Source organism: Zootoca vivipara, chromosome 13 (genome assembly GCF_963506605.1).
Source record: "Zootoca vivipara chromosome 13, rZooViv1.1, whole genome shotgun sequence".
NCBI classification, from domain to species: Eukaryota; Metazoa; Chordata; class Lepidosauria; order Squamata; family Lacertidae; genus Zootoca; species Zootoca vivipara.
Window position 1 is genome coordinate 1,526,306 of NC_083288.1, and position 13,706 is coordinate 1,540,011.

The window sequence follows — 13,706 nt, forward strand, 5'->3', positions numbered from 1 at the left end:
TCTACAATTCTGTGATCAAGTATTGCCACTTGGTTCAAAGCGAGGAATGTGGTCACATTTTCCTTATGTCAAGTTCAAATGTGCTGTTCCCCAATATGCCTCCTAACTACTGACCCTACAGGAAATGGCTTCTTGAAAACGATCTGCAGCTTATCCATAGAATCTTGCCTGCCAGTCTCAAAGCCCTCCCCAAGTGGAGTAACAAGATGAATGGTATTTTGGGGCTTCCTCTTCTGAAGCGATGTGAGGGCGTCTTTAAGGGACCATCTCTATGATCACGGCTGTACTTTGATACTCTCATTAGAAGCTTCTGTCCAATGGCCCAAATGTTATCCGATTCCCTGCTGGGGTTCAGCTCCCTCTTTCGTCTCTGACAGGCAAAGACAGTTGCTTGGAACCACAGGAGCAGGGATCACTCTTGTGCTGGAGTCCTGCTGGTGGGTTTCCTATGGGCACCTGGCTGGACACTGTGAGGACAAGCTGGACTAGAGGGGCCCCCCTTGGCCTCATCCGGCAGCTGGGTTTTTGCTTTATTTGCAAACGATGCCTTCTGCTGGATTTTGTTATTAGGCACTTTGGAAATATTATTACAAGTAAAGGCCACTGCCTCAAATACAATAAATGTTTGTTTTCCCCTCTAGCCCTACATAGAAGAAATTTGTGACAGCCTCAGAGGAAAAACCTTCCAGATGTTTCTAGAAAGGTATGAATCTGATTGCATGTTTGTCACATGGCCAGTTGCTGAAGAATTGGCATTGGGATGGCTAGTAGGAAAGAGAAGACACAAGCCATTTTGCAAACTGCATCCAGGTGGATTGAATGTGCTAGAATGGTAATGAGTTGCACCTTTAAGAGTCTGCCTTGTACATGGACCTACCTGCCCACTCTTCTATTCTAAGCAGAAGGCAGCTACCTTCCTTCCATCCAGCTGCAAAGTCTACTCTCCTGATGTTTCCTCTGATCATGGAAGGTGATCACTCTGCTATGCTTCGTTAGACTTGGCAATTAGATAAACTTTGCAGGAGCTGAGCTGGATTTTCACTCAGCAAGCATTTTATAATGTGGCTCAGCTCTTCTGCAAGAATTTCAGCTGATTTTATCTACTTTGTTAATTAAGTTGCTTTGTGATTTATTTTCATTTTCTATTTTTATTAGTAAATAAAAAGAGCTGCAAATCTTGCAGAAGGGCTGAGCCACATTACGAAATGCTTTGTAGTGCAGCAAACCCAGCTCAGCCCCTGCAAAACAACTGCCATAAGAAGTAGTATGAAAATGTTCTCATTGGAGTTTTACTGTTTTTAATAAATAGTAAAACAACAGGGACATGCCTAGTTAGGGAAAGCTCTGGTGAGCAAATGGCTTGGCAGAGCTATCTAAGAAAGAGTTCCAACAGGCAGGTGCTACTGCTAAACAGCACGTCACATGCCTGGTTCTGGTTGCCAGCTGAGATAATTTTGTTGAACCTGAGCTGTGTTGATAGATTCCATTGATGGCCAAACTTGGCCCTCCAGCTGTTTTGGGACTACAACTCCCATCATCCCTAGCTAACAGGACCAGTGGTCAGGGATGATTGGAATTGTAGTCCCAAAACAGCTGGAGGGCCAAGTTTGGCCATCACTGGATTAGACCTAAGGTCTTGCAAAATGAGCTTCTGAGTACTGGCCTCAGTGTGCTGGAAGGTAGACGCTAAAAGATTATTTCCTATGTTCTTAATTCTCTTTGCTTTAACAAAAGGACTTGCACCTTGAGATTTTACTCCCAAATGTAGCAAATGAAATCACTAAATTATATATGAGAACAAAGATCATTATACAATGCAATCTCTCAGGGGTCTACTTTGGAAATAAACAGTCATTTATCTTTTAGCAAAAATCAAAATTCCCTGGCAGTGTATGTTAATTACACCTATGTGATTCCTTAATTATTTTATGGAGTTCTCTAAAATGCAGAGCTTAATTACTTTTCTCAGGATATGATTTTTTAAATAAAAAATACATTACAATTGAGTATTACAGAAATAAGAAATATGGAGGCATTTTTACTGGAATGTTGTCAGAAGCATCGTAAACCAAGTATTGCTGTAGAACTATCTTTAATTAACATCTGCTCACTGAAGGTTTGCTCATCAACAGAACTTTAAAAATTTTAAATATAGTTTTTTTACTTTTCATAAATCAAATGCACAGTTTTCATCACCGTAATGCACATTTTTCTTTCTTTTCTTCTCTTTTGCAGTGATAAGTTTACTAGATTTTGTCAGTGGAAAAATGTAGAGCTAAACATTCATGTAAGTAATTGCAGGTGTGTGTGTGTGTGCGCGCGTGCATTTTCTAAAAATATGGGCAGGAATGAGGTGGATCTGGACCACTGCCTAGTTTCTGGGGGACTTCCAAGCAATTGTTCCTAGCTGAAAAAAACTGATTTTTTTGTTTTTTCCCAGTTTATTCTGGTGCGGCGGCCATTTTGGAATTGGGCTGAGCATGCTCAGAAGCGACTTTTGATGCTGCTCTGCCCAGTTCCAAAATGGCTGCAGTGTGACTTCTGGCGTGGCGGCCATTTTGGAACTGGGCAGAGCAGCATCAAAAGTCGCTTCTGAGCATGCTCAGCCCAGTTCCAAAATGGCCGCTGCGCTACTTCCAGTCTGCTACTTCCGCCCGGTCCCTTATTTCTCCGACAGCAACTTGGCAGGTAAGAAAATGGCTGGTCCTCTTGTTGCTTCTCCTACTTTCTGGACAACGAAGTTGTCTGCAAGACCAGTGAGGAATCTGTTTGACCTTATGCTCTTGGCCGAGTTTGAGATCCAACAAATATCAGGATAGTTGAAATCCCCCATTACTACTATCTCACTTCCTTTTGAATGCTTGGTCATCTGTTCCAGGAAGGCTTCATCTGTGTCCTCAGTTTGGCTTGGGGGTCTATAGTAAACTCCCACAATGAGATCAATGTTATTTTTCTCTCCCTTAATTTTGACCCAGATACACTCAATATGGGTTTGAATCCTGGATCTCTTCACAAGTATACACATCCCTGATGTATAACGCCACTCCTCCTCCTTTCCTGTTTGGTCTATTTCTCTGAAATAGATTGTATCCCTCTATGACTACATTCCAGTCATGAGACTCATCCCACCAGGTTTCAGTGATGCCTATTATGTCGCATTTAGTTTGCTGTACCAAGAGCTCAAGTTCATCTTGTTTATTTCCCATGCTCTGTGCATTAGTATACAGACATTGAAGACCATTGATTATTCCCCCATGTCTCTTATTTGAGGATTTTTTCCTCCCAACACTAAGTCTGCGTACTGTTTGCTCCATTTGGTCCTTGACATTTGGGTGATCATCTTCAGCACTTGGTAGACTCCTACCTTCAGGACCACTGTCTCCCTCCCCCACATAAGTCAGTTTGAAGCCCTCCTGATGAGGTTTTTGAGTTTCATGGCAAAAACATTCCTCCCAACCCTTGTGAAGTGCAGCCCATCTCTTGCCAGAAGTCCATCTTCAAGAAACTGCAGACCGTGATCTAAGAATCCAAACCGTTCCTGTTTGCACCATTTGCGAAGCCAGTTGTTCACTTCCCCTGTTTTTCCCTCTCTCCCTGGGCCATGTCGTTCAACTGGGAGGACAGATGAGATGACAATTTGTGCATTTAATTGCTTCAACTTCCTGCCCAGGGCCTCATAATCACTTTTCATCTTCTGGAGGCTATGGCTTGCAGTGTCATTGGTTCCCACATGGACCAAAAGGAAGGGGTATTTGTCAGTGAGTTTTATGATTCCTTGCAGCCTTCTATTACATCTTTGATCCTGGCCCCAGGGAGGCAGTACACCTCTCGAGACATCTTGTCAGGCCCACAGATCACTGCTTCTGTACCCCTCAGTAGGGAATCCCCTATCACCACTACATGCCTCTTCATAGGCTTGGTCGGGATTCTTCCATGTGCTGTTATGCAGCTATTACTGGAAATTGGAGGAGACATCACAGTTTTAAAACAGGATTCCTCTCAAATCAAACAAGATGTCACAGGGCTGAAAAAAGAGACTGACAAAGTAAATGAGAAACTGGGAAAATTACACAAAGATCTTGGGAACGTGAAGGTAGAGGTGGACAAAACCAAGTCTGAAGTGATTAAATTGGACACAAGAGATAATTTGTTGGAAGAAGGAAGTACAAGAACGGAGGCCAGATTGTCGGGATTGGAAAGGAGCCAGCTTACTGCTCAAGACGCGATCGCCTTTCTTCAATTAAAGGAACAAGAAAATCATCTGAGACTTAGAGGCGTGCTAGAGAAAGAACAAGTAAATTTATGGGATTGGCTGGTTGAAGAATTGACTGCTTTCTGGGATCTGGAAGTGCAAGAATTTTAGTCTACAATCATAAAGATTTTCAGATTTGGAGCAAGAAGAAAGAAAGATCCAAAGTTCCCAAGCGATAGCATAATAATTTTCAAAACTAGAGAACAAAGGGACAAAATCCTAAATTTGCACCAAGAGAAAAGTTTGAGGATACAAGATCAGCAGATAATTCTTTTCACGGACATTCCTAAGCATTTTTTGAATTACAGGAGACAATATTTGGATATTACAGCAACCCTGAGAAGAAAGAAGATCCCTTTCCCCTGGGAATTCCCACAAGGCATCACTTTTGCCTTTGCAGGAAGGAAACAGCGTATAAAGAATCCACAGGATAAGAAGAAATTATTGGACAAGTTCCACAAGGATTTTGATTCTACACAGGAGGTGACTGGCGCAGGACCACAAGAGTGAACATTGGTTCTTCTTTCTTTTTGGACTTTGCTGGATCTAATCCAGTATGACACTTAGAGTGTTATCTTGGAATGTGAATGGTTTGAATTCGAGACGCAAAAGGTATCAAATACAACATGTTTTGCTTAAACAATTGTTAGATGTTATTTGCCTACAAGAGACTCATGTGATAAGAAGACATAGAAAAATTTTACAGAGCAAAAAATTAGGACAAGAATTTATTTCATCAGATAAAAGTGAAAAAAAGAGGAATTGTCATCTATGTGAAAGAGAAGCTGGATCCAAAACAAATTTTTAAAGATGAACAAGGAAGACTAACCACAGTAGAAATTAAGGCACAAGGTGAAAAAAAATAGTTGGAATTTATGCACCTAATGATGCAAAAGCGGAATTTTATAAGAAACTAGAAGCAAAATTATTGGATTATGTGGACTATAAAATAATTTTATTAGGAGATTTCAATGGAGTCATGTCTACTATGATGGACAGATCACAAAGGCAAAAGCCTACAAATGATGGAAGGTTACCAAAAAAAACCTCCTTTGATTTGGTGGAAAAATTTGATTTGGTGGACAGTTGGTGAATAAGGAATGTAATGGAAAAAGAATATACGTATCATTCAGAAGCAAATCAATCATTCAGAAGAATAGATTATATTTGGATCTCCAAAGAATTAACACCAAGGATTGTAAAAACAGATATCCTCCCAAAGATTTGTTCGGATCATAATTCAGTGTTATTGGAAATTAAGTCTACTCTGCAGGGTTCTTTCAGATGGAGGATGAATGACACACTGCTTAGGAATGAGCAAATATTAAAGAAGACCCAAAAGACCCTCAAGGATTATTTTGAACTAAATTTAAAACCAGATACGAAAGAAAGGGTCATATGGGACGCAAGTAAAGCAGTGATGAGAGGATTCTTTATACAACAAAATGCAATTAGGAAAAAGATTATAAACGAGAAGGACAATATTCTGTCACAATTGAAAGAAAAAGAAAAAATATATAAGGAAAAACCCCAAAAACCAACAGGTACAAAAGGAGATCAAAGCATTGCAGATACAATTTTCTCAAATTGTCAACCAAGAGATTGAGTGGAAAATAAAAATGATGAAACAGAGGACATTCGAATCAGCAAATAAATGTGGCGAGTTACTTGCCTGGCAATTGAAAAAGAGACAGAAATTGAATACAATTACATCTATTATCGACGACGGGAAAATTTTGGAGAACCCTGCAGAGATTAGAAAATCTAACCCTAACCTTTTGGAAAAGAAGACATTATTAAATGATAAGATTAAAAAACAAGAAGTTGAGATGGCAATAAGCCAGATGGAAGTAGGCAAAGCACCAGGACCAGATGGACTTACGGCGAAATACTATAAGATGTTAAAAGAATGGTTACTTCAACCTAACAGACGTTTGCAACAAAATTATGAGGGGAGACAAAGCACCCGAGACCTTATAACTCTGATTCCTAAACCGGATGTGGATAAAATGCAGGTGAAGAATTATCGTCCAATCTCATTGCTGAATGTGGATTACAAAATTTTTGCAAATATTTTAGCAAGAAGATTGAAGAAGATTTTGAGTGAATTAATACATAAAGATCAGGCAGGTTTTTTGCCTAATAGGCATGTGAAAGATAATGTTAGAAATATTGTGGATATTCTAGAATTAGCTGTGGGTTAAACCACAGAGTCTAGGGCTTGCTGATCAGAAGGTTGGCGGTTCAAATCCCTGCAATGGGGTGAGCTCCCGTTGCTCGGTCCCAGCTCCTGCCCACCTAGCAGTTCGAAAGCACATCAAAGTGCAAGTAGATAAATAGGGACCGCTCTGGCGGGAAGGTAAACAGCATTTCCGTGCACTGCTCTGGTTCGCCAGAAGCAGCTTTGTCATGCTGGCCACATGACCCGGAAGCTGTCTGCGGACAAACGCCGGCTCCCTCGGCCTATAGAGCGAGATGAGCACCGCAACCCCAGAGTCGGACACGACTGGACCTGATGGTCAGGGGCCCCTTTACCTTTACCTTAAAAAGAATTATAAAGCAATTTTTATGTTTATTGATGCAGAGAAAGCCTTTGATAATGTTTTTTGGAGTTTTATGAAAAGAAATTTGTATTAGATGGAGGTTGGTCAAAATTTTCTAAATGGTATTAATGCAATTTATTCAGAGCAAAAAGCGAAAGTCATAGTTAATGATGTGGTGTCAGAAAAATTAAGAATTGAAAAGGGTACCAGGCAAGGGTGCCCACTCTCCCCTCTTCTATTTATAACGGTCCTGGAAGTTCTGCTGAATATAAGGAAAAATGAGGAAGTAAAGAGTATTGGAGTAGGGTCGAAACAGTACAAATTAAAAGCCTTTGCCGATGATTTAGTTTTGATGTTACAAGAACTGGAGACCAGTACAGTAAAAGCACTGGATCTGGTTCAGGAATTTGGTCATTATGCCGGCTTCAAGTTAAACAAAAGTAAAACTAAAGTCTTAAGTAAAAATCTCAAAAATGAAGAGATAATCAGATTGGAAGAAAGTACTGGCTTGAGTTTTGTGAAAAAGGTGAAGTACCTGGGTGTAAATTTAACAGCTAGAAATTTGAATTTGTATAAAGATAATTATGAAAAATTGTGGAATGAAATCTAGAGAGACCTGGATATATGGACAAATTTGAAATTGTCTCTGTTGGGCAGAATTGCTACAATTAAAATGAATGTATTGCCAAGAATGTTATTTTTATTCCAAGTGATACCAGTGATCGACAAGGTGAAATGTTTCAGTGAATGGAATAAGGTTTTGTCTAAGTTTATCTAGCAGAGAAAGAAGCCTAGAATCTCTCTATATATAAATATAAAAATCGTGAAACTGCTTTCCACACTTTTCTCCGTAACCGCTTGACTGATCGTCCTGAAATTTTGACACAATGATCCAGGCCACTCCCCGAGCGTTGTTTGGGGCAAAAATCCCTCAAATCACACACCTGGGCAGGTACAGACCTCGATTTCCACCAAGTCAAACAGCGTCCTCAAGTGGAATTCCTCCCACAGTACACCCCCTCCTTTCCTGTGAAATCTAAGCCACACCCACAAACCAAATGACATCATCAACCAAGCAACTGAAACCACCAAGGCAGCCATTATCAGACCACTAGGCCTTTGTTTTATGTAGGCCCCTGCTGCCAGGTCCCCACTAGGCCCCGGGGGGGGGGTAGATAACCCACAGCAACGCACTTGGGGGCACGGCAAGGGGTTTTTACTTTACAATTTAACACCACTACCCCCCCAAATCCACAAGACAAAAATAAATACCATCCTTCAAAACGTCATGAGATACGCCGGTTATGGGGGAGGGGACAAACTGAATAGATCATGGATCGGGACACGTGGGGGCAGTCACAGGGATTAGCCACAACAACGCGCCACACCCACAAACCCCGTCTCCGCCATGAGAGCCTGTAAAACAGGAAGCCTTGGCTCCATTTTACAGACTAGGCCTCAGCTCAATAGCCCTTTAAATAGTATTCCAAATGGAGCCCTGGGTGGGAGGTGGGGGGAGGAGGAGCCCAAACAGAACTGCGCCTATCTCTATGTCTTATTTTCGGGGTATGGCTTATATTGCGCAAATGCTTAGAAATCCTGCTATGGCTTATTTTATGGGTATGTCTTATTTTAGGAGAAACAACTGATTGTAAGCCTCTGGTTTTTGTTTTTTTTAACACAACAACCATGCACTTTCTCTCCCCAGTATGTCCTCAGATATTTGCAGGGTGGGGGCCAATGTATGGAGATACAGGGGGGAGGGGCCAACACTCCCCAGGGACAACAGAAGGAAGGGTATCCTACCGAAACACAGGGATGAGCCGGGGTGGAGGGAGGAGGGGCAGGATAGGTCATGGATCGGCACAGGGTGGGGGGGGATCACAAGAAAGAACCACAGCAATGTGTGGCCGGGTCAGCTAGTTAAATATAAATTGCTAACTGATACAAAAGAAAGAGGTGGATTTTCCCTGCCAGATTTAAACATTTACTACGAAGCTGCGACATTTTGCTGGTTAAGAGAATGGTTTACTTAAGAAGATACAGATCTCTTGGATTTAGAAGGTTTTGACTGTGTTTGGTTGGCATGCATATGCATGACAAGATAAAGGCCCACAGAGGTTTTAAAAATCATATAATTAGAAAATCATTGTTTAATGAATGGATTAGGTATAAAGATTTGTTAGAAAGCAAAACACCCTGGTGGATTTCACCGTTGGAAGTGAAGGCTCATAAGAAGTTAAATATGGAAGTTAAGTGGCCAAAATATAGAGATACAGATAAGTTAAATGACTGGTTACAATATCATCAGATCAATGAAATGTTTAAAATGGATATGAAAAAAGCTGTTTTTTCATCTGAAAAGTCATGTTTGGGGAAAGAATTATCTAAGATGTGTAATTTGCTGTTGGAATGGAATACAAAAGATGAACCAGTTAAGTCAGTAATGATTGAATGGGCTAAAGATGTGGGGCATGATATTATGTCAAATGATTGGGAGAGATTGTGGAAAAAAGGTATGAAGTTCACTGCATGTAATGTATTGAAAGAGAATATGTTTAAAATGATGTATAGATGGTATTTGACACCTGTGAAGTTAGCAAAAATGCACCATGCGTCTGACAATAAGTGTTGGAAACGTAAGGAGAAAAGGAACATTTTACCGCGTGGTGGACCTGCCCCCAAATAAAAGACTTCTGGGGGGAAAATTATAATGAATTGAAAAAGGTGTTCAGGGATACCTTTATTAAAAAAACCAGAAGCCTTTTTGCTTAGAATTGTTGGAGATGAGATCCCAAAGAAAGACTGTACTCCACAACAGCAGCTAGACTGTTAATAGCTAAATTTTGGAAATCACAAGAGATGCCTACAATAAATGATTGGCAGATAAAGATGATGGACAATATGGAACTCGCCGAGATGATCGGAAGGATCCACGACCAGAAGGAGGAGAGAGAGGGTGGAAGAAGATTGGAAGAAATTTGAAGAAATACTGTAATATTTAATTTACCTTTAAGGAAGCAGAAATAGGTTTCTGGCAGTGTATTAGATGTAAGATAGAAAATAAGAGAGAATGGTTTATTAAGAATGTATTTTAATAATGTGTAAGATTTTGGATGAGGAACCTGCCAAAAACCAAAAATGGACAATGTAGTTCAGAGGGGGGGACTGAGGAAAGTCCCCACATTATGAAATTGATAATGTGATGAATTGTGGAAATATTGTGTTATTTGTGTGTATGTCCTGTTTGTTGTTAGTGTATAAAACAATAAAAAATTATTATTTAAAAGAGAGAGAGAGATTGGGTGTCCTTAGCAAAAGCAGCTTTTCTGTTTTTGCTTTTAGAACATTGCCTTTCTAACTTTGATTGATTGAGTTTATGTTCCACCCTTCGTCCCAAAAAGGCCACCTGTATTTCTTTATAGATGAGTCGGGGGGGGGGGGGGTCTGCTGGCGCAAGGCCCAGTACAAATGTTGGCAGTCTGGACTCTGCATGATCTGGTTTCTCCATGGTGAAGAAAGGCACTTGGCACATGCCTGTTGCTTCAGGTGCTCAATGAAAGCATTCTGAGATTTTGAGACTAACCCTGACAGTTTGATATAAGCTCTGCTTTGGACTCATTTCATGGAATCGTAGAGTTGGAAGGGACCCTGAGGATTATCCAGTCCAACCCCCTTTAATGGCAGGAATATGCAGCTGTCCCACACGGGGTCAAATCTTAGTGTAATCGGCACCATGCTCTAATGAGCTTACTTTGTCTCAAGGTTTCGTTTGGAGCACTTGTTCTGCAGGCCCCTAGTTGAAATGAACATTCCTCAGTAGTTCCCTTACATTTGCCCTGAAGTCCCTGAAATCTCCTGCCTTCAATTCCTTATAATTTGGGCATTGTCTCCTTTCATGTGTCCCCTATTGATTCCCTGATTTCCAGAGTACACCACTGCATTGCAAGGAATGGGATTCCCAGGGCCGTCTCGAGCAGGTCGGGCGCCCTGGCGCTGAGGCACGGAGATCGCTCCAGCGCCCCCACCCTCACAGCGTGTAGCACGGTTTCCGCACGGCTTTGCCGTGCAGCGCCCCCCCCTGCCAGCCCCGCGTCCTGGTGCCCCACGCCACCGGGACTGCACCTAGAGCCGGGCCTGAGGATTCCATTTCATCCTTAAATTGCACCAATTCCCTGAAAAGCAAAAGGAGGCAGCCAATTCATTGTGACACATTAGCCTGAGTTGTTTTTGGAGGCAGGTGGGTGCTTGCAAGGAGGCATTCAGTACAAGCAAATGTTCATTTCCACCTCTTCCATCCCCAGCTGACCATGAATGACTTCAGTGTCCACCGGATTATCGGGCGAGGGGGCTTCGGAGAAGTTTATGGCTGCCGGAAAGCGGACACAGGGAAGATGTAAGTAGCTTTGTTTGTGTTTGTAATGCATCCATATAAAATCCCCAAGCAACAGAACAATCAACGTGAGGGGCATTGCAGTGCTGTGGGTTTAATTGTTGTGGTTCCCCACTTTGACTGGGAAGTGGGATGCCCTTTCCACCTGAAAAAGCCAGCAGCAAGGTGTGTCTGAGGAGTGAGGAGCATATGATGACCCATTGAAGTTTCCTTGGCCCCCAGTGGGCTTATCACATTTTAATTGAGGTACAGTTAACATGCTTTTATCAACTGCTTTATTCATCTAAACAATTTCCTTCTAAATTGTGCCAGTGAATGCTGTTTTCATCCTTAACCCAGGGTATGGATGCAGCATATCTATATGTGAATGTCCAGTTTTGTCTTGGCTCTGGTCCCTTTCCAAAGAGACTGGATCACCTCTTGCAAAATGCATTTCCGTTTCCCAGACTGTTGTTGGAAGAGAACAATGGCCTCTTGAGAAAGCATCCCTTAGGCGATGAGAATTACACCAGGTTGGGGAAGGCTACTGTAGAGGTGGGATAATTGAACCAGAGGAGTTGTAACTCAGTGGAACAGCATCTCTTCTTGAGGGACCAGAGAGCTGGGCCTTGCCTAAGGCAACATTCCTTGAACCTCTCCTGAACTCCCAGTTTACCTACTTTTCTGCCTCCAAACTACCAGTTGAAAGTGATGAAAATTGAATGCTCTGTTAAAGCCCCTTTCTCAACAAGTTACAATTTTCAGGTATGCAATGAAATGCTTGGATAAGAAGAGGATCAAGATGAAGCAAGGGGAGACTCTAGCCTTGAATGAAAGGATCATGCTGTCCCTTGTCAGTACAGGTGTAAGTATGTTCTGACTCTTGGCTCATTCTCTTAACATTGATGATGATGATGATGATAAAAAATTGGGAAATTCCACCGCAGGGCAGACTGGGTGTTGCATGCTCTTAATTTTTACATATACATTTGTGGCTTTAACAGTGGCATTTTGGTTTTACTGTAACTCACTCTAGGATCAGTACCCAATGAAGTTTAGGATTCAACCAGTGGATTCCCGGGAGGTATTCTGCAGCCATATAAACAAATGCTCCCTTGTGTTGTGAGTTGTCGCTGCCAAAATGGGGGCCAACCTTCAGCTGAAAGATACCAGCAGGTGCTTTCCAGAGGCCCCTGAAATCAGGTTGGTGGCTATTCCACCTCAATGGATGAACAGAACAACACATGAAAGCATGAGGAAGTCCTTGTCATGTGAAGCCCAAGTCAGTCTGGCTACTTTGTGTTGTGCGGCCACATTTGAATCGTGGTGGACAGCAGTCTTCCACAACCTGAAGCCCCAGATACAAGTGGGCTTCAACTCTCATTGCCAGGGCCAGCCTGCCCATGAGGTGGACACCAGGAGTGGCACCTTCCACAGAGGGCTGTGCGAGAGCTCATTTGCCCCATGAGATCTCACCAGAACTAGCCATTGTTGCTTTGCATATCACCCAAGTAAAGGAGGGATTGGCAGGGCATCCCCTTCCCATTTTGCCTCAGGCAATGAAACAGGATGCACTCACCTGCCCACTGCTCTTGACCTCTGGCTTCTGGGGCCGATGGGAATTGGAGTTCAACAGCATCTGGGGGGCATGGACTACCCTGAGACCTCTGGGTATAGGGCGGTATATAAATTCTAATAATAATAATAATAATATGCCTAATTTGGCCAGCCTGTCTCAAGCAAGGATCTTATAGAGCTGCAAGAAGTACAGAAAATGGCAACCAAAATGGTTGTTGGAGCAGGAGCACCTTCCTGATGCAAAAAGGCTAAAGCATTTAAGGAAAAAGGTTCCCAAAGAAGGTCATTAAGGAGGTTTGTGAAAGTAAGCATGGGGTAAAGAAAGTGGAAAGCTTTTTTCTGTCCCCCAAGAGGTCATCCAAAAAGTAGTTTGGAGGAAATGAAGAAAGGTCCTCAGACAGCACCTAATAAATTTGTGGAATTGATTGTCACAGGTTGTGGTGATGGCCACGAGCGTACATCAGAGTCCTGCAGCTGAATCAGACCAAAGGCCCATCTAGGCCTATCTTCCCACCCACATGCCTCCAAGAAGTGTGCAGGCAAGACATAACTGCAACAGCACCCCCCTTATTTGTTCTCCCCCGCACTTGGGACCCAGAGACATCCCACCTCTGATACCAGAGGTAAGATGCTGCCACTAGGCAGCCTTATCCTCCTCTGTGGATTTGCCTTGCTCCCCTTTCAAAGCTATCTAAGTTGGTGGCTTTGGGGAAGGGCTGCACATAGCTCAATGGCAGAAAGCACCTTGAATTTCCAGAGCTGAGGTAGTGCTGGGAATGATTCCTACCTGAAATCCTGGTCAATCATCATTAACAGTACTGAGCTTGGTGGACCAATCATTTGACTTGGTATAAGGCAAATTCCAGCACAGCCAGCACTACACCATGTAGTAGCTTAGATGACTTAAGGCCAATCTATGAAATGCTGTCCATATGGAACCTCCCGACCCAGAGGTGGTGTG

General features: G+C 42.4%; 1 protein-coding gene across 3 annotated transcripts in view; it reads left to right on the plus strand.

Moving 5' to 3' along the window:
* LOC118094381 (beta-adrenergic receptor kinase 2) overlaps window positions 1-13,706 on the plus strand; it is a 122,914-nt gene that overhangs the window by 62,893 nt on the left and 46,315 nt on the right. For 2 of the 3 annotated variants that reach the window (XM_035134715.2, XM_035134716.2), the window contains exons 6-9: window positions 642-703; window positions 2,236-2,287; window positions 11,100-11,191; window positions 11,933-12,032. In XM_035134715.2, coding sequence (XP_034990606.1) covers window positions 642-703; window positions 2,236-2,287; window positions 11,100-11,191; window positions 11,933-12,032 — 306 coding nt within the window. The remainder of the gene's footprint in view (window positions 1-641; window positions 704-2,235; window positions 2,288-11,099; window positions 11,192-11,932; window positions 12,033-13,706) is intronic. The other variant, XM_035134717.2, reaches the window with a different exon arrangement.